The 21750-nt window shown below is 40.0% G+C and overlaps 1 protein-coding gene across 3 annotated transcripts in view; it reads left to right on the top strand.

Moving 5' to 3' along the window:
- The window catches only part of FMN1 (formin 1), a 423173-nt gene that overhangs the window by 31953 nt on the left and 369470 nt on the right, over window positions 1-21750 (top strand). For all 3 annotated transcript variants that reach the window (XM_074394140.1, XM_074394139.1, XM_003935753.4), the window contains one exon: window positions 9786-11774. In XM_074394140.1, coding sequence (XP_074250241.1) covers window positions 9917-11774 — 1858 coding nt within the window. In that variant the 5' untranslated portion in view covers window positions 9786-9916. The remainder of the gene's footprint in view (window positions 1-9785; window positions 11775-21750) is intronic.

Raw genomic sequence — 21750 nt, 5'->3', positions numbered from 1 at the left:
TGCTGAGGATCTCAATATCTTATTTTCATGGAAATCATGAGGAAAGCTAATATTCATTTTTCTTTATGTAATGAAGCCTTCAAAAGGTAAGGGAGAGGCAAAGAAAGAATTCCCTGAAGTCTTTGAGAGGATCTTTAATGCGCACACCTTGTTAGCATATCTGAGTATCTGTGTGGGTTGGTTTGTGAGTCAAAAAATGAACAGCAAAGAAACCGTGTACACAAAAAGGAGCCCCTTTTTTCCCTTTAATAACCAGCTGTGACTTTGGCTAGAAACTTATCATCTAAAATAATTCTATTGGCTGAAATTTGTCCTCTATATTTTTGTGGAGATTTTCCAGTATGTTAAGACCTAGCTTGTGTTGGTGGTCTCAAAGTCAAATCAGAGTTTCACCGGAAGGAATTTTGCTTCTTGAAAACTGGTGTAGTGCTTTCCTTCTTGTGACATTGTAAGAATGCAAAGAAAATCATAAATTTACAGTCTTTTTGAAGAAAACAAAAATCATTGAGAAGATGCCTAAACTCTGTCAATTTTCATTGCTATCTCGTAATAATCTTTTTTCCTTTACTTAACCTTAGTCTTTGGGCAGGAAACCATCCTCCTTCTTATCAAGGCTGATTCCTCCCTATGTGTCCTTGAGCCCATGTCTTCTTCCTCTGGTGCCTTTTTTTTTTTTTTTTTTTGCCTGTTCTCCCATATTTTATATCATCTTTCACTGAATCATCAATATCTCCCTCTTCACCACTTCCTTCTTTTCAACCCGAAAACATGCTTACATTTTCCATGTCCAAAAAAAAAAAAAAAAAAAAGCAAAGACTAAGCCTTAATATCTGTACAGGCTGTTACTCATATATTTTTTATCTTAACCATCAGCATTCTTTCTTGCTCTTTTCAATATAGTTTTGTGTTCTCCCACTCTACTAAATTTACTACCTAAAACTCTGTCTGTAACAGCTTTTATTTATTTTTTTTAGGTAGTGTCTTTGTCACCCAGACTAGAGTGGGGTGCCACGGCACGATCTTGGCTCACTGCAACCTCTCTATCCAGGGTTCAAGAGATTCTTCCACCTGTTTCCTAGGTAGCCAGCTAATTAGCCACGCCCAGCTAATTTTTACATTTTTAGTAGAGATGGTCTCTACCATGTTGACCAGGCTGGTCTCGATCTCCTGACCTCAGGTGATCCACCTGCCTTGGCCTCCCAAGGTGCTAGGATTACAGAAGCGAGCCACTGCACTTGGCCTGTGATACTTCTTCTAATTTGTTTCTTTCTTGACCTCTTTGTAGAATTTGATGTTGTCCCCAGCTCCAGATTCTTGACTCCCTGTCTGTTCTCTTTCTACTCCAATCTGTTTTGACATTACTGCTGACTTAATCTTTAAGTGTAGTTCTGAACATACTGCTTCACTGGTCAAAAACCATCTATGGCTTCATGAATCATTTGTCTGTGAAGATAGCATTAATTTCCTACCAACTCGATTAAAATCTTTCTATGACTTGGTATGTTTTATTGCTCTTTCTTGTCTTATCTCTCCTGACATGTATTTAAAAAGCAAAGTTATTTTTCTTTGTACATGTTAGTTTTCTCAATATTGTATTATGTTTCCTCCTCTTGGAATTTCATTTTCTTAATCTCTACATTTCCAAGGCTCATATTTTAATGAGCGGCTATTTTTAAATGCTGTCTTCTGCCTGAAGTGTTATTCTGATTCTACAAACATGATGTGGACTCCCCTCTTTTTTTGAACTCCTCTGATTTGTTCCTTGATACCCTATAGAATAGGTCTCTTTCTGCTGAGTATTATAGTAATTTTGTTATTTTTCCTATACTCTTACGGCGTGTAAAGAAAAACCCCTCAGTGGCTCACAACTATAATCCCAGCACTTTAGGAGGCTAAGGTGGGCAGAACACCTGAGCTCAGGAGTTCAAGACCAGCCTGGACAACATGGCAAAACCCTGTCTCTACAAAATATACAAAAATTAGCTGGGCATGATGACACACACCTCTTTTCCCAGCTACTTGAGGAGCTGAGGTAAAAGAATTGCCTGAGCCCAGGAGGTAGAGGTTGCAGTAAGCTGAGACCATGCCACTGCACTCCAGACTGGGTGACAGAGTGAGACCCAATCTCAAAAAAAAAAAAAAAAAAAAAAAAAGAAAAAAGAAAAAAGAAAAAAAAAAAGGAAAGAAAGACAGAAAAACAAAAAGGAAAGCAAAGTAAAGAAAAACTCCATGGAAAGAAGAGGAGCCAGTAACCTATTGCAGAACTTCCTTTGTTTTTTTTAATTTCCTCTTTGAAAAAGCTGCACTCCATCCCAGGGTAGATGGAAAGGAGAAAGGCAGGCAATAACTTGTCCAAAATCACATATGAGAGGCAAAATTCAAAGCTATCTAGGATTAAATGAGCAAGGGGAGGGGTCAGTAATGGTACCCAGAGAAAGTAGCTACAGCTGGAGGAGGACTACCCCAGAGGAGCTGTGGTCTTCATTAGAGGGCATGCCTACTGCCAAACTATAGCCCAGGAGGGAGTAAACCAGGGGATAAAGGTCCTGAGCCCTCTTCCGTCTGCCCTCCAATCTGTTACTATTTCCAATGGCTAAATCTAGTAGAAGCCACAGTGCAAGGGAACTTGATTGAGTTGACCAAAGTCAGTCTCTTGGTCTTAGGAGCGTGTGAAAGGTAGAGTGTGAATTTGACTGGACTAATAAGAAATTTCCAGTTTAGTAATGGAATACAGGTAATCTATCTTAGCATTGTTGGGCTCAGATGGAATCACAGGGCAAGACTGCCAATGACTGAGCAAAGAAAGCTTTGCATTGGCCCTTTAAGGCCAAAATCAATTAGGATGTCTGCAGTCAGCAGACAGAATGACTACAGCTAATTCTTGAATCTTATTTTAAGCATTGGTGAATGCTGTGAACAATAGATAGCATCTACTAAAAGGCAATAATTTCTCGTTATGATGAGGCACAACAGATATTTCCATTTGGGGTAGAGTGAGGTAATCTACTTGTTTATTGGAAAAAGAGTCAAGGGAGAAATCACTGCTGCAATATTGTCATAGAGAGAATGCCAGCCTGGAGTCTGTCAGAGAAAATAGAAGACATGAAGACTCCCCAGGAAGCAAAGTGCTTTTACCTTGAACATAACCAGAGCAGGTCACTTTATAGGCCAAATTAAGATGTATAATTTAGTGTGTGGCTCCTGCAGAGCTGCTACATTTGAGTCCAAGTAGAATGAGGCAATGCTGTTTGAAATAGTCCTGTGAACTCAGCATGGAATTGCAATGCCAGTGCATTTAACCTCACTGCACATTGATTTCCTGTCATTTTGCTTTTTTTCCTCTTAGGACTTACAGTTCTTTTTCCTCCGGCTTCTAGGATGGAAAATATGTGTGATGATTCCATACTGCATTCTGACTTTCTAATGGGTTGTCACAGAGAAGAGTTTGACCTGTTCTAAAGCCTTCTTCTGACATGGAACACACTGTAGGTTTGAGGCTGAAGTTCATTTGTTCAGGGAAGATGCTTTTTTTCTTGAAACATCCAGCTAGTCAACCTAGTTTGGCTCAGGCCACAAGTTCCATTGAGCCTTCTGTGGGCTGTGGGTTTCATGTCAATTCCATTTTCAAAGCTTTTGCAGTACTCTGTCCCATGTATGTGCCACCCAGTGGCCAGTCTAGGGCCTGGGAAATTGTCTCATCTCTTTATTTCTTTTCAAAGCCATTTATATGCTGTTTAAGATCACATCCACAATCCACAGCTTGAGGTTAATTCAGGTGTCCATGAACAACGTTATGGTCACTTTCTAAGCTCCTTCTCCATACTCTCCCCCATACTTCTGGGCTCTCTGAGGCTGATTTCAGTCCTCTAGCTAGAAATCGAGGACTGTTAACCCTCCAACTCTTTGGCTACAAACTTCGTGCAACTCTGCCCACACCTAAAACCAACGAGAGGCAGAACAGAGTGAGAGAAAAAGGAATAGGGCATTTCCCACATACATCTTGGGACTATAATTCCTCCGATCATAGAAAACTGTTCTCTCCCTCAAAGAGTTTTAGGTGCCAACAAGAAAACATTTTCCTATTCTTTTTTTTTTTCTATTATTATACTTTAAGTTCTGGGATACATGTGTAGAACATGCAGGTTTGTTACATAGGTATACACATGCCATGTTGGTTTGCTGTACCCATCAGCCCATCATCTACATTAGATATTTCTCCTAATGCTATTCCTCCCATAGCCTCTCATCCCCCAACAGGCCCTAGTGTGTCATGTTCCCTTCCCTGTGTTCATGTGTTCTCATTGTTCAACTCCCACATATAAGTGAGAACATGTGGTATTTGGTTTTCTGTTCCTGTGTTAGTTTACTGAGAATGATGGTTTCCAGAACCATTCATGTCCCTGAAAAGGACGTGAATTCATCCTTTTTTATGGCTGCATAGTATTCCATGGTGAATATGTGCCATATTTTCTTTATATAGTCTATCACTGATAGGCAGTTGGGTTGGTTCAGAGTCTTTGCTATTGTCAACAGTGCTGCAATAAACATATGTATGCATGTGTATTTATAGTAGAGTGATTCATAATCCTTTGGGTATATGCCCAATAATGGGATTGCTGGGTCAAATGGTATTTCTGGTTCTAGATCCTTGAGGAATTGCCACACTGTCTTCCACAATGGTTGAATTAATTTACACTTTCACCAACAGAGTAAAAGTGTTCCTATTTCTCTGCATCCTCTCCAGCATCTGTTGTTTCTTTACTTTGTAATGATCATCATTCAAACTGGCGTGAGATGGTATCTCATTGTGGTTTTCATTTGCATTTCTCTAACGACCAGTGATGATGAGCTTTTTTTTCAAATGTTTGCTGAGCACATAAATGTCTTCTTTTGAGAAGTGCCTGTTCATATCCTTTGCCTACTTTTTGATGGAGTTGTTTTTTTTTTTTTTTCTTGTAAATTTAAGTTCTTTGTAGATTCTGGATATTAGCCCTTTGTCAGATGGATAGATTCCAAAAATTTTCTCCCATTCTGTAGGTTTCCTGTTCACTCTGATGATAGTTTCTTTTGCTGTGCAAAAGAAACTTTTGGTGTTTTAGTCATGAAGTTTTTGTCCATGCCTGTATCCTGAATGGTATTCCCTAGGTGTTCTTCTAGGGGTTTTACAGTTTTAGGTCTTAAGTCTGTAATCTATCTTGAGTTAATTTTTGTATAAGATTTAATGAAGGGGTCCAGTTTCAGTTTTCTGCATATGGCTAGCCAGTTTTCCAAACACCATTTAATAAATAGGGAATCCTTTCCCCATTACTTGCTTTTGTCAGGTTTGTCAAAGTTTCCTATTCTTGATTCTGAATTACAGGACTTCTCTCCTATGGCTTCCTCTGTTTGTGCTGATATTCACTTTCATGTTTCAGGTGCATTTGAGTCCAGGCTTAAGGGTTACTGAAGAACAAAGTTGAGAAAGTTAACTGCTTTACAGTTGGGTGATACTTCAAAGCCTCATCTTCCTCATCAATCTTCTTGCTACTATTTACTTTTAGAGTGTTCAAATAGCTTCCCCATGCATTTTATATTGATGTTTTTTTCAGTTGCATTTAGTGGGAGAGATAGAATAGAGAGTGCTTACTTTATCTTACATGGAATTGAAACACCTTGTGTAGTGTATGGTTCCTTCCAAATGTATAACCCTAGCCTAGATCTCATTTTCTATCTCTTTGCATCTAGCAGTGTCCCAGACATATTTGTTTGATTATTCCCCTGATTCATCAAATTCAATATTTCCAAAACTGAATTCATCTTCTTCCCCTGGAGCCTATTCCTCTTCATGTATTTCTTATCTTTGTGAATGGCACCACAGTCTACCCAGTTACCTACATCTGAAATCATGACTAAATTCTTTCCTGTCACACATATCCAAACAACCACTAGGCCCTTTAAATTAATTCTATCTTTTTATTTTTACTTACTTATTTGGATAAAGAGTCTCATTCTTTCACCCATACTGGAGTGCAGTGACAGATTTCAGCTCACTGCAGCCTAGATCTTCTGGGTTCAAGCAATCCTCGTGCCTTAGCCACCCAAATGGTTGGGCTTATAGTGTTTTCCACCATGCTTGTCTAACTTTTTCCTGTAATTTGAGTAGAGATGGGGTTTCTCCATGTTGGCCAGGCTGCTCTTGAACTCAAGTGATCCACCTACCTCAGGCTCCCAAGGTGCTGGAGTTACAGGCATGAGGCACCATGCCGGGCCTGAAATCTATCTTTATAGATTGACCATCTCTTCTCTGTCCAAATTGCTACTGCTTTGGTTTTGGCCGTCAATACTTCTTTCTGGAATACTTAGAGACCTTTCTAATTGATTTATACCACGAGTCTTACCCTCTACTTATCTAGTCTTCACTTTGCTCCTGAAGTAATCTTTTTGTAACAAGTCTACATAAGTAGTTTAGGATTCTTCATTGGCTCCCATGAATCCTGGGATAGTGAAACTCCTTAGTCTATGTTCGGTAAAAAAGCTTCTTAGAACACACTGCTTCCCAGGGCCCAGAACAAAGGAACTGTAGTCCCAAGATCATGAGACAAACTCCCATTTCTTTTTTCTTCTTCTGTTCTGCTCCACCTTGGCTCCAGACATGGGCACCACAAGTGTGGTGAGCACTCACTCTACATGGAAGTTTCTGGGTGGATGAGGCAATAGGGTGAAGTTCTTTTTGTCTTTTTAATAATCGTAGCTTTATGCCTGGCATTGTGGCTTTATTGCTATAAAAGCCAATGTTATAATTTTGTAAACCTTGACTTGAATTTCCCAACTGTGACTAACATACAGAGTTCTAACCATGACATTTTCTCCATTTACACAACCAAGACTTACAAAGACCGGGAGAAAAAAGTACTTGATCCTGTAAACAGGCATCACATGTCTATAATTCTCATAAAGGATGTAGCTTTATATCAGCTCCTCTCTTCTTTTATTTCTAAATTAGAATCTTCATTGAGTTTCTTACTGTCTATGCCAGCTGTAGTGAACTCTTGGTGCCCTTTTTCTAGATTTTATTGTTTAAGGGATGAGTTTAGGGAGCAGCATTTTATCTTCAGACATACATGCTAAAGCTCTCCAATGAGTGTGGGGTTTTATTTTATTTTATTTTTTTAAATACAGGGTCTTGCTCTGTCACTCAGGTTGGAGTACAGTGGTGCAGTGGCACAATCTCACTCCATTGCAGCTTCAATCTCCCAGGCTCAAGCGATCCCCTTGTCTCAGCCTCAGGAGCAGCTGGGAATACGTACATGAACCACATTCCCAGCTAATTTTCTTTAATTTTTTAGAAACAAGGTTTCACTATGTTGTGCAGACTGGTCTCAAACTCCTGAGCTCAAGCAGTCCTCCCACCTTGGCCTCCCAAGATGCTGGGATTATAGGAGTAAGCTGCTGCACCTGGCCCCAGTGAATGTCTCAGAGACGTTGCTAAGAAATTATGTAACACCAGGTTAACAAAATTAAAAAAAAAAAACTCCTCTATTCAAATTGCATGGAAAACCAATTTGTTAGTAAAGGCAGTAAAGAGCAACATGACCTATGAAGCAATGTAGGGAGACACACCTGGGTTTGAAACTTGCATATTCTGAGTCACATTCCCCTAGACAAGTTCCTTTGTCACTCTGAATTTCAGTTTCTTCATCTGTAAAATGGAGATGTACTGATTATATGAGGTAACAAAATGAAAGTGTAAGTGTAAGCTCAGTATATACAAATTCCCTCTCTTAGGGAATAGGCTCTTAGAATATGGACTCATATTCTTATTTGAAATTACAATATAAACTTTCTGCTGTGACTTTGAACAGATTCTGAAAATTTTTAACACTTCTCCCCCAACATCACACACTTCTTCTAATCCATGGGAATTGAGGAGGTAAGGGGAGGAAGAGGAAAACGATGCTTGAAGAGAGAGAGAGAATTCTATTTTCCCAAAACTCAGCATAGCTCATCTGCTGCTTCCCTTCAGCTTGTCTGAGAATTCTTAAATGAACTTCGAATGCTTAGTGTTCAGTGGATATTGACATCTTTGCAATTGCTTTTATTAGTGATTATTCTAAAGTACAAAATAAGAAACCACCTCCGAAGTGAGTTCTTAGACATATACAGAGAGTTTGTAGCAATAATTATTAACTATCCCTATACATGTGCTTCTTAAGAAAATGCTAGCAATGAGCATTTTAGAAAAGTTTTAAAAATACAGCCAGGAGCAGTGGCTCACACCTATAAACCCAGCACTTTGAGAGGCTGTGGTAGGAGGATTGCTTGAGTCCAAGAGTTCCAGACTAGCCTGGGAAACACGGTGAAACCCTGTTTCTACAAAAACAAAACAACAACAACAACAACAACAAAATCCAAAAAATTAGCTGGGTGGTTTCGGCACATGCCTGTAGTCCCACCTACTTGGGAGGCTGAGGTGGGAGGATCACTTGAGCCTAGGATGTTGAGGCTACAGTGAGCCATGTTTGCACCATTGCACTCCATCCAGCCTGAGCAATAAAGAACCCATCTCTTAAACAAACAAACAAAACTACTTGAATGAGAGCAGCCCTATATACAATTGTGAAAGAGGCAAGGCCTCTCCTGTTCTCCTGGCATTCTGGTTTGACCAGATATCTGCAATGTTCATTATCACTCTTAATTTTATCTCTCTTCCTCAAGGAGTTATTTTTAATAGACTCTTCCTCCTTTCTCTCTTCCTTCACTCAAAATGTACTTCTCTGTAGTTTTGTGCTATTTAGAAGCAGTTAGGAAAAACCTGAGGAAAATAATTCACTAAAGATATCAATGGTTAATGAATAGTTATTGTGTTATTCCCAGGGTGTGGGTGGCACTTTGTTAAGCAAGGAAAACTTGAAGACTGGGCAATAGCTTAAGAAATTAGAAATACAGAGTTTGTATGTGGGGATGGTAGCCACAGAGACATTTCCGAGGTCCCTCATATCACACAAGGAAGCAGCCACCTTCACTGATTATGTGAAATTACAATAATTTCTGTGGTGAAGTAACTGAAAATCTGTACAGGGCCAGCAGTTCCTCATAGATTTTTTGATGTTCTTCTGTCATTCCATTTGGCTTCAAGTAGACAACAAGAAGGAAAAAAGAAGGCAATACAACAACAAGGAAAAAGACAAAAAGGGAAAATAACAAAACTTGAGGAAGACTTGAGTTATTCAAATTGCAAACTTTTACACTGAAATTTTTTCCATTGACTCCAAATTTTGGACCTAAGATTTTTTTCCCCACATTGTGCTTTAAGTTAAATTGATAATTTGAGCTCAGATCTTGAAGGTGGGTTTTAAAGGGTAGAAAGGCTTATATTTGCAAAGTAATATTCCAAATATGAGTTATAAAAATGGCCATGTTTTCTAAGGATCTCAAAGCCCCCTAGATAAGGGAGTCATGAAAGCTCTATTTTACAGAAGAACAGAAACCGAGCTCTAGAGAAGTTGAGAGACCTGGTCTAGGCTGCACAGTGAGTCCTCCCACCCACTCCATGTAGGGAAAGGGAACTTTTGTCCTGGGGGTGAAATTAGAGGACTTTCCCATCTCTCAGTTATACAAAAGTTCCACTGATCAGGAGTCGGGTGGGAGTGCAGAAGAGATTGAAATCTGGCTGTTGTCTGACTACTTGAGTTGTTGAGGTCAGCCAGAGAGGAAGGAAAAGTCATGATTATGCTTTGACTTTATGTTGGTGTGTGATTTATGCACTCTGTTAGACAAGCTGCTTTCTTCCCCTGTTCCTTTAACAGGCAGTCTCATTGCTGGAGATGACTGTCAGCTGCTTTCTCTGCATAGCCACCATCACATGCCTCACCACTGGAGCCTGGGAAGCCTGACCACAAACCGGCATCTCCAAGGCATGAATAATTAGGTAGGCATAATGGAAGGCACTCATTGCACCCTCCAATTGCATAAGCCCATTACGGAACTCTGCTACATCAGCTTCTATCTTCCAAAGGGGGAAGTCAGAGGATTTTCATACAAGGGCACTGTAACTCTAGACAGATCCAATAAAGGTTTTCATAACTGCTACCAAGTCAGGGAGGAGTCAGACATCAGCCTCAGCCAGGAGCCAGACGAACATCCAGGCGACATATTTTTCAAGCAGACTCCCACGAAAGACATTCTAACTGAGCTGTACAAACTCACAACAGAGAGAGAGAGACTGCTAGCTGATCTCCTGAGCTCAGACCACATCCTGGGGATCACGATGGGAAACCAGGAGGGGAAGCTGCCAGAGCTGTCCGTGAGCCTCGCCCCTGAGGATGACTGTTTCCAGAGTGCTGGCAACTGGCAGGGAGAGCTTCCTGTGGGTCCTCTCAATAAGAAGAGCACCCATGGGAACAAAAAGCCTCGGAGGTTTGGTGGAAGGAGAGAGAGCTTTGGGGCTCTTCCACAGAAGAGGACAAGAAGAAAAGGGCGTGGAGGCCGAGAATCAGCTCCTCTGATGGGCAAGGACCAGATCTGTTCCAGCAACTCCCTTCCTCTTTCTAGAACAAGGCCTAATCATTGGCTACTAGAAGAGAGAGGAAATCTGCTCCCGAATGGGGCACTTGACTCCTCCCTGCAGAGGAGAGAGAGCTGCCCCCCAGATATTCCCAAGGCACCAGACACAGACCTTGGCTTTGGGAGCTTTGCTTTCAAGGACACTGGGCTTGGAAGAGAAGTGCTGCCCCCCGACTGCAGCTCCACAGAGGCAGGAGAGGATGGCTTTCGCAGGCTGCCGAGCGGGCTGGAGCATCAGCAAACAGGTTTGTCTGAAAGTCCCCAGGACCCTGAGAAGCATCCAGAGGCAGAAAAGGATGAGATGCAGAAGCCAGCTAAGCGGACTTGCAAGCAGAAACCTGTATCCAAAGTGGTGGCCAAAGTTCAGAACCTGTCCTCACAGGTACAGAGAGTAGTTAAAACGCATTCTAAGGGTGAGGAGAGGATTGCCATTTGCCCAGAAGCCCAAGCTGTGTTTGTACCCAAAGCTGACTTGCTCACCCTCCCGGGAGCTGAGGCTGGGGCTCGGGGTTCCAGGCGGCGGGGCAAGGAGCGGGAAGGGAATGGGTCATTGAAGTCACCAGCCACAGAAGCAGCCTCCATTTCTAGCGCACCAACCAGTGCCGAGGGGGCTGTGAACAAGGTCCTCCTGAAGGTGATAGAGAGTGAGAAGTTAGATGAAGCCCCTGAAGGGAAAAGACTGGGCTTCCCTTTCCACACGAGTGTCCCCCACACTCGCCCAGAAACCAGAAACAAGAGGAGAGCCGGGTTGCCCCTCAGTGGCCACAAGTCCTTGTTTCTGGATCTGCCCCACAAAGTAGGTCCTGACTCCTCACAACTCAGAGGTGATGATAAGAAGCCACCCCCCCCAGCACCAGCAGCTCTCGGCAAGGTGTTTAATAATTCATCCTCACAGTCCAGCACACACAAACAGACGTTACCTGTTCCCTCGCCTCTGTCTCCAAGGCTTCCCAGCCCTCAGCAGCATCACAGGATCCTCCGCCTCCCTGCACTGCCTGGTGAGAGGGAAGCTGCTCTTAATGACTCTCCTGGTAGAAAGAGCCGTGTCTTCCCTGGGTGCGTCTCTGCTGACACCTTGGAGCCACCATCCTCTGCAAAGGTCACGGAGACCAAAGGAGCCAGCCCGGCCTTCCTCAGAGCAGGCCAACCTCAGTTGGTGCCTGGGGAACCTTTGGAAAAGAGCTCGGGGCCAGGGAAGACCACAGCTAAGTCCCAGCACCAGTCACCTCCAGGTTAGTCTCTGTTTAAGATGCTTTGAATCTATTCTTGGCTGATTGGAGAACTATCAGTCTGCTTGTGCTACTTAGAGACTGGCTAATTAACAATGAACCAAAATTCCTGGGCCTATTAGTTCACTTTGTAGCAAGAAAACTGGGAGTGGTATTGGGAGATGTGGAGATGATGGGGATGGTTTTGACCTAGTGGTTCAGAGGTATAGTTGCTTCCAGAAGCAATACTTTATATTTTTTTTTCCAGCATCCTCTAAGGCTGCTTCTGTGGTTTGATAACACAGTGACTCTCAAAGGAAACAGGAATAGGATGAAAGAAGTAGTAACTTGTCCCTGCCTTTGATGTGGACACTAGGTAATTGACCTCTTGACCTAATTTTGGCAGTTCATGCTGCTGGAGTCATTCTTGGGATTCTCTAAGCAGAAATGCAAGAGTATTTTGGTTTTTTTTGTTTGTTTGTTTTTAGTAATCACCTCTATAACTGTTATTATTTTTTTTAACCAAAAGAAAGATGAATTCACTCTAATTTGAAGAAACTTGGTTCAAAGTTTTCTCTTTTTTTACTGTTTTTAAATTTCCCAAATAAGCACAAAATCACTTAATTCTGTAGTTATGTTTTACTTGTGGGTTATTACCGTTACTGGTATAGCATCATTTCTTATGTAAAAGGTGCTAAAGAGCTCATTTGACTTATATACTGAATGTGATTTAAAATGTTATGTGAAAACAATTCTTGGGATTCAGTAGGACCAAAAAAGACTGTGTAAAAGAAGTGCCATTTCAGTATTCATTACATTTTCTAGACAGTTGTGGCCAGATTCTCAGGGTTTTCATATGCCATTGTGCAGGTTATGTATTCTTTTTCAGAGATCCTCTAACAGCATATGGGCAATGCTCTGTCTAGGAAATAGCTTGTAATATGATATACGGTCTCTTACAGGTTAGAGCAAATATCAAGTGCAATTTTGAGATAAAAATATCTATCTAGGGAAGAGAAGCCTCAATGCTTTTGGGTCATTTTGAACTTGTGAAATTTTGTAAATCTCTCTAGATCATTGATCTGGGGGTAGATCTTTAAAACTGTGGTAAATGCTTTTCATCTTGTGTTTTGCAATATATCAATCTTGTTTTGGTAAGGTCTACCACTTTCATAACCAATCTGTTTCAGGAAAGTCACAGAATCGTAGACTTTATATTATGTATTATAGAACCCTAGTGATGAAAATTCTTTCTCCTGTTGGATGCTGACGACTTAGAAACACTTGACAAGGAAACTCATATTATTAGGCAAGAGACTTCTGGAGGCATGAGTGTACAATATCTTTCAGCTGCCTTAACTTCAAAAACTGTGCAGAAACTGTGTATTAAATACATTGCTTTTTAGTAAATCCTCTTTTCCTTGATTTAGGATTATCTTATTATTTAACCCTTTTTCTGTTTGGAAAATATCATAAAAGCTCCAGTGAATCTTGGTCAAGGCAGGCACACAGAGCACATTCAGTTTCTGCTGGAGACTGACCATGGTCCCACTGAAGGACGAGTTAAATGGATGATCACACGTTCCCTTGGCCTCTCCATGCACATGCTCATACCGTTCCCTTTACTTCAGCTTTCCATTGGGATCTTCAGCAGCACTTTCAGGAGCCAGTCATGTAAGGATCTCTTGTGCTTCTAACCTTATAAAAGAAGGGGCTGGAAAAGGGAAGGAGAGTAGGAGCGGGTAAGAGCTTTTTTTTTTTCTGACATGGGTAATTTCTCTGATATGGAGACTTCCTGCAGGGCCTCCAGCCATTACCTCCTATTTGGCACTATTTTGAAAGGCATGAGGGAGTGAGTTCCCCAGATAGTACCTTTGATATGTATCCTGTGTTTTAGTTCCCTTTCCTCTCTTGATTTTCCCTTTTCTGTAGCCATGAGTCCTGTTTATATTCTCAACCCTTCAGTGACTCCCTGCGGCTGGTAAGCCCATTCCAGGAGAATTTTCCTGCTTCCAGCTACCTTTGTCTTTCACTTCATTTCTCTTCCCACCTAAACCCAGAAGAGGGCTTGGACAGTTGCCAGCAGTCCAGAAGGAGGAGTGAATAATTCATTTACCATCACAGTGTCCCTTTATCTGAACCCAACTCCCACCTTTCTCCCAGGTTAGCTATTAACCAGGTTAAGTTTATGGTCTGTGGACATTTATTTCCTGTGGAAATAACATCTGGGTATTTTTATTGAAGTGATATCATTAAGATTATTGAAGGCTCTCATTAACTGCTCAAGTAAGAGATTAAGTCTGGCAAAAGTAATCAGCTCTGTTTCCATTTGGAAGATTCTTCAATGTTAGAGGCAAGCAGTAATTCCCAGGAAATAGTTAAACCCACTTATCCTTCTTAGGAGACTAAGCAGTTGAAGCTGACATTACCATTCACGCAGGATGTAGCATAAAGATATCACAGAAGCCAGTGATGCACCTTCTGTTGGCTTGTAATTTTCTTATTTCAAGGACAATGCACGGGAATCTCTTACATAGTGGTGATAAAATAGAGACTATACTAACAAGAACTGGTAGTCAGGTCTGTCTTCTCATGCCTCTTCCCACCGTCAACCTGGAGATCGGTTTTATGGTATTTTATTATCTGGGGGATGGAGACTGATGTGGAAAGTTCCCAAGCCTTTGTGGAGTATGGTCTTCCCCCAAACCTTGAGGAACTTTAGTTGTGCTAGCCGGTGAAGCAGTATCCTTGGGGCTTGGTGCTAGGATTCCTTTCTGTTTTGCTTGCTTTCATTTACCTTTGATTCATTAAGCCCTTTTCGTGCCAGAAGAATCACAGGGAACTTGGCTCACCACACTCGAAAATACCTAGTCTTTAGTGTGCTCTGAGTAATCTTGTGATTGTTTTCCTTTGATTGAAGTCACCACTGATGTGGTGATAGAAGCGTAAGCCCCAGGAATAGTTCTTCTTGATACTGAGAACTGAGAATCACTTGATCAATTCTTGTGCCCATGAAAAAATATAATTAATGTCAGCTGATTAAGAGTTAAAAGGCATTTGACAATCTCACTTTATTTGCTTTCTGATCACTTACAAGGATAGTGACTTCTGTTAGACAATTTAAAAATTGGAATCAGGTGCTATCTAATGTAACTTTGCAGCCCTTGGGCTGTGATACTAGGTCATACCGTCCCCCTGGAGATCCTCTGTGTGCCCTGGCAGCTCAGCGTTCTATCATGGCATGTTCTGAGATTTCCACCCCATCATAGAAGGTTCTAGGAATTTTTTCTCACAGTCGTGGATTGTTCCAGTACATTGAAACAAGGGCCCAGAGCCTTATAGGAAAGAACTTGAAATTAGGTCAGAATTGGAATTCAGACATGTATAGGGTATAGATGGATTTGTGGGGTCCCAGAAGGATGTTGGACAATAGGGAGGAACCATGAACTGCTGAAGGAAAAGTACCATGAGAGAAGAACATGTCTGGGCCAGAATGTCTGTGGACAGACATTCCATATGCTCCTAGGAGGGCCCCTACACTCAAAGAAGGAGCTTTGGCACAAAGGAATGGAAGAACTTTATCATCAGAAGCCCAACAGTTTTGCAGTGTTGAAGAGCTGACTGGGTTTCATGCTAAGCAAGTGAGTGAGGACTTCAAACACTAATATTCAGATTTTTATATTAATAATTCATGGTATAGTCCCAGCTACTCGGGAGGTGGAGGCACAAGAATCACTTGAACCCTGGAGGAGGAGGTTGCAGTGAGCCAAGATCACGCCAATGCACTCCAGCCTTGGTGACAGTGTGAGACCCGTCTCAAAAAAAAAAAAAAAAAAATTCATGGTAACAGTTTTTTCACAGTAAAGTCACAAACCAGTTCATTCAGATTTCACGTTTTCTAAAATGTTAAAGTTTAAAGTTTTGAGTTTCACTTTTGTATTTAGAGGGAGAGCCCAGAAATGCTCTGTGAGTGAGTAAAGCTGTTGGTTTCCAGGTGAGCCCAGAGGAATCATGAAGAGTAAATAATGTGTGCAGCTTGGGCCTCAGCTATATTCTCCCTAGGATTCATACCTGTCTGGGCATGTCTGGATTATTTGACAGTCATGCCTGTCCGGAGTCTTTTGCTTTAGTGTGGGGATAATCATCACAGGACAAAGCTCATCTTGAGGAAAGCAAGAATTTGAGCCACATCCGAGGGCTATTGGCTACCATGGGGAGGGACAACACTGAAAATACAGCATGACGCATGTTCTCCAGATTTTCTGTTGCGCCAGCCCCATGGACTCATGCCTGGAGAGAGGGAGAGAGGACTGCCATAAAAAAAAAGCAGTGTGAAAATTTGAAGAGTAATGTTACTAAAATTTCTTTAGGACATTGAAAGCAAGTTCTGCATAACAGAATGTACAGACTTGTGGAAGCAGAGTCCCTGCTGGAGGTGCTATGGAAGCACGGTGTGATAGGGCATAATGAACTAGATTTTATCCAGTGTGGTTTTATTTATGATAGAATGAATGAGATTTTGTCTTATCCTAAGGAGAAGTGGGAGAGGTAGGCAGTTGTGCCTTGGGCAACCCGTCTGGTACCTTTGACTACAGCAGCCCTGGTGCCCATTTTGGAAGCATCAAGAGGCACCTTGTGCAGCCGGAGCAAGAGATAAAAGCAGTGATAAGGAGGAACGATTACATCCACAAGCACACATGATTTCTAGAATGGTTCAGGAGAACTTGGTGTGGGAGAGAAGGAAGCATCAACCTTGTTAGAATCAGTGAAATACTGATTTTGTAGTTTGTTATTACTCCCATGATTGCGGTTGCTGTAAGGAATTTTGTCAAATTCGTAGTTTGTTTTGAGATTCAAATGAAATAATATCAGTGAAAATACTTCATAAAGCACTTTTTAAAATTAGCTTATTATAATTATAGATCATTGCTGGTTCATAGGGGCAGAAAGGATTTTAAAAACCTACTCCTTTTGGTATTTTCCAATGATGAAATGATGCTACAAATATAGTTCACAATGAGTTATTTATTCTATGTGAATTTCTTGATTTGCTCTTGATTAAACTTCTATATTTGCTTCTAGGTTTTTTTAAGGCACTTACTTACATAGCATCTTTATCGATCTCTTATTGTTTTGTATAGGTTAATACTGGATTTCTACCTAATTTGCATTAATAAAAAATACTTGAGGGCAGAGATCATATAGGATACCCCGAGGTATTCCCCACAGTGTCTAGCTTCAAACTGGCTCACTCAGTAGCCTTTGAATTTAATCAGGGTTTTAAAATTTTCTAGATTAAATTAATTCAGAAAGGAATTGAAATGGCATGTCTGACTACTAATGTCATTTCGATGTGAAATCTTAAGATGAAAGAACAAAAGCAAAGAAAAACAAAGATCCCCTTTCTTTCTACCAATCATTTCTGAACCATGTGAAGTCACATTTCCCCCTCTTCAAAATGTTCTCAATTTCTGCAGCTAATAGTAATTTTGTTTCTCCTGATTTCCATATCATACTTTTGTCAAGGCAATAGATTTTGGACCTCAATTATCTTCTTATATGTATTTTTGTAATTTTAACTCATTGGTTCTTGTGTGATAAAGAGTTTATCTTTAGCTCTTATCAAGTTATTAATACAGGACCTTATCTTTTACTTTGGATGCACACTTTGTAGTTTCATAAATAGTAGATTAATAGGTACTGATTAAGAAAATTGTGGTGGTTGACTTTAATTAAAAACAACCTTCCAGCTTACCCTGATAAGGCAGTGGCTGCAAGCAACAATTTGCCCTTAGGAGTAGCCAGACAGGATGATTGGGAATTCCTGCAGCTGACATGCCATCCAGCAGAGTAAAAAGGGGTTGCCTTGCTTTGTTCTCAGTGCCCCATCTTCATTTGGAACCTGTTTCTGCTAGTGATAACACATAAAAATGGAAACAGATGTCTTTTTATTTATTTATTTTTAAAAATCTCTCCTCAAAGATAGCAATGGTATCATATTCATCATTGTATACCTGGGTCAGTTACTGAAACTGACCCATGGCATGTAGTCATAAGTGTTCTGTTGAGTGCATGAATAAACAGGTGGATGAATGATGAGAGAACTTAGTCTGTAAACTGGTAACAGGGGCACATTTTCCCCATTTTTCCTGTGTTAAACAATGAAACTGGTTTCATAACATATTATGTGATTACTATTGATGTTAGATGCTGCTACTGACCCTATTTTGCTAGAAAATACTTTTTTTGTTTTTAACCTTGAAACTATTCATCTCTGCATGGGTTTGGGAATCTAAATGTACTCAGAAGATGGAGTATAATTAAATGGAGCATGAGTATGCAAAGCCAAGTCTTTTGTGAACAAAGAAACTGTTCTTTTAAATGGAATAACTTTACAACATATGATTGACTTTACCAGAACAGACAGCTTTGCATTTTTAAATCAAACTTAACTTTATTATAAAATCCAGTTACTGCGGGGCAGTCAAGTGATCAAACTTGAAACAGAAACCAGAGGCAGTTTAATGTTTCATGTATTTCACTGGTCACAGATTAACCGTGTTGCATTATGAATGATCAAAGGACAGCACATGTGAACCAAGGTATATTTTATGACCCAACACATCGGTGAACTAGAAGGCCAGGCAGGTGCCTGTAACTCTTGTAGGCTGTGATTCAGGGAGTCCTGCAAGGCTCACCTGCTGTGTGCCTCATGCCCACCATGGAAGTTTGCCTTCTGTGTGAAAGCATTGTTGCTAGAAAACTTGTGTACAATACAAATATAAGTTGAGGTCATGTGATTGATTTCCAAAAGCTATGCACAAAACTCACTATAAGTCATTATATTAATTTGCTGATGAAGCTCCTGATATTAATATTACCTAGCAGACCAAGATCTTTACAGAATGGGTTATGGGATGGGTTTCCAAGAGTGGAAGTAGAAGTCAGGCTACCGTTGGCATGTCATGAGACTCATTGCTGCTCTCTAATCTCATGGGATCTTTTAACATCTTTTTGGCATCCTTTATCAAATTTAGAGAAAAATTGAAACAGCAAGAGGTGTTAGGTGACAGAGTCAAAGCTTGTTAAATTTTCCTAAACTAAATGGAACAAGATTAAACTCAAGAGGATAATGGAAACATCGTGCATTGAGATTAAACTATCCACTTACAGGTAAAGGACATCAGAGACCTCAGTTTCAATTTTAGCTGACAACATATTGATTTTGAGCCAGTTGGGTAATGTGTAGCTGTTGCAAACAAAAAGTCAGGCTACTTTAGTAATAGATATTCATATCAAGGGAGAAAATATGCTACTGTACTCTGTATAGTCTGATGAATCTGGAGTTATTGGTATAGTTATAGGCACATATTTGAAGGGGCATTATTGACAAATTAGATTACGTGTTGGTGACCAGGATGGAAACATATTTAGAAATTATTTCATGGAAAAAGAGTTCTATTAAATAGAGTAGTCCATGTATCACAATGTCGTAGTGTATGCAAGGTGGTGTCGTGTGTGCTGTGGGTGCCACACAGATCCCCCTTGCAAGACTAATACTCTGTTCTCTCTACTGCTGGGAGCATTGCCAGCCAAAGGTGTGCAGCTGAGTACCTTTCCAGGAACTGCCCTTTGCAAATGGGAGCTACCTCTGCCAACCTTACACCTTCTCCTCAAGCATAGGCCTGACCAGTGACTTATCAGTGTGTAAGAGTATGGAAGCTCAGCACTATTGCCGTGTGTAGGACAGCTCTGAAGGGCCATCCCAGCTTCAGTGCTCCCTACATTATCACCTGAGGCCTCTGTCAAAATTGCATCTTCTCTAATCCTGCTTCACTCACTTTCCCATAGGTATTGCTCCAAAGAGCAGTCCCCATTAAACCTTCTACATGGAATTTCTTTTCAGGGTCTATTTTCCAGGGGATCCTACCTGTGATAGCTGACATTATGTTACCTATAACAGCTCCCATTATTTGTAATGGGAGAGTATAAATTGTTTGATGAATGATGCTAAGACAATTAGTTATCCATGTGGGGAAAAAAATTGGATGTGTCTTATGCCATGCACAAAAGTCTATTTCAGGTGCATTTTGAACTGAAATGTGAAAAGGAAAACTTAACAGCTTTTAGAAGAAAATACGGAAGGATTAGGAAAAGGTTCCTTAAAGGCACAAAGCATAATGCAGATTATTGGTGAATTTGTCTATATTGAAATAATATAAAATTAAAATTAAAAGCATTTGACTATGACAGATGCTATCATTTAACAAAATAAGAAGAGAAGCTGGGAGAAGATATTTGTAGATCTTATGACTGACAAAGAATTAGCATGCAACATTTGTAAAGAAATCATATAAATAAGTAAAGGAAAGGCAAACTACCCAGGAAGAAAAAAATGAGCAAAGAAGATAGTCAATTCGCTTATAGGAAAGTCTGAATGATGAATGAGTGTATTAAAATATACTTAACCTCACAAGCAATTAGGAACATGAAAATTGAAATAAGATCCTAGTTTATACACATTAGATTGGAAAATACTATTTTGAATTTATAGTCTACGTCTCCTTCTTTTCTTCTTCTTCTTTTTCTTTCCTTCCTTTACTTCTGTGCTTTTGCACATGCTGTTTCCATTGTAAACTTCTCATCTGTCAAGACCTAGCACATGTGTCATTTTTCCATAAAGCTCTCCAACCTGTCTGATTAGAGTTAAGCATTTCCTCTTTTATATTCCAGATATTGCTTTGTGCTTCTTCCATCTTAAAACACTTGACATTGTTGTAATTATTCATTTACAAGTGAGTCTAACACTAAATCACTAGCTCATGCATGGTAGGAATCATACAATATTTCTCTATGTGCATGTGGCCTTGATCATAGTGTCTAATATTTGATTTGTGAATCAACATTGGATGGGTGCATCTTCCATTCTTTGCCCCAGTGGCTCTTCCATTAGAGCAGATCCCTTCAAAATAAGATCTAAACTTCAAATGCTCTGTAATGGTTGCTTTGTTTTCTTTTTTAATGTACCCACTAAAATTAATTCAAGAGCAACTTTATTTTTGAAGAAGAGTTCTTAATTGTTCATCACCTGCAGTGGAGCATATGGCTGATGTGTTTCCCACTCTTAATTTAATTAAAGGGGATAAACAGATAGTGCTCTGTGTGTGTGTGTGTGTGTGTGTGTGTGTGTGTGTGTGTGTGTGTGTGTTTAACCATATGTAAAAGGTTGCATAGGGAGAAAATAAATTTTATTTGTCTTTGTTGTTAATTAATCGCTTTTCTTTCAGGGATATTGCTGCCTATCGGCATCATTAGGATTTATTTTTAATCCCAAAAAAGTGAAATAAATATACTTTGCCTAGAGAGAGAAAATATGTTAGCGTATTTTTAAAAATAAAATATCCCTCCCTCAGGAAATTTAAATTTTTGGAAATATACACCCTAAAGACATTTGAAAATTTTCTTATCTTTAAAAAAAAGTCAGTGGCATTTGTACACACTCCACATGAAAGTAAATGATTTAGTTGGTATTTGTTGCCTCTTACAATGATAATTAAATATTTTTAAAAAATAGTAAAAAAAAAAAAAGTGAAAAAGATCCCTTGGCTCCAGGCCTTCATATTACAGATGATTAAAATAAGGTTCATCTGAAGTGTCATAGCTGTTTATTGGTGGAATGTGCCAGATCTTCTGACTTGAGTTGTGCTGCTTTGCTTTATTCCACATTCTGTTCCTACCACCAATTTCAAGGTAACATGAAACTTATTTAGATCTTTAGTGACATTGAGTTTCAATAACAATAGCTACTTAGGTACCTATTTTGCATCCCTTGAAACCTCCCCAGTAAGCAATTGCCTGGTGGCCTTCGTAAATTAATAAGAGATATCCATTAGCACCTAAACTCAAGGGGATATACAACTCCATTTCAGTGCAATATAATTATTAGACTCATAGTCAGTATGGATTAACAGGTGAAGTTTTCAAAAATAAATGTCTACTT

The sequence above is a fragment of the Saimiri boliviensis genome, chromosome 2 (genome assembly GCF_048565385.1).
Source record: "Saimiri boliviensis isolate mSaiBol1 chromosome 2, mSaiBol1.pri, whole genome shotgun sequence".
Taxonomy (NCBI): Eukaryota; Metazoa; Chordata; class Mammalia; order Primates; family Cebidae; genus Saimiri; species Saimiri boliviensis.
The sequence above is the reverse complement of the archived record's forward strand: the minus strand, read 5'-3'. Positions and strand labels throughout refer to the sequence as shown.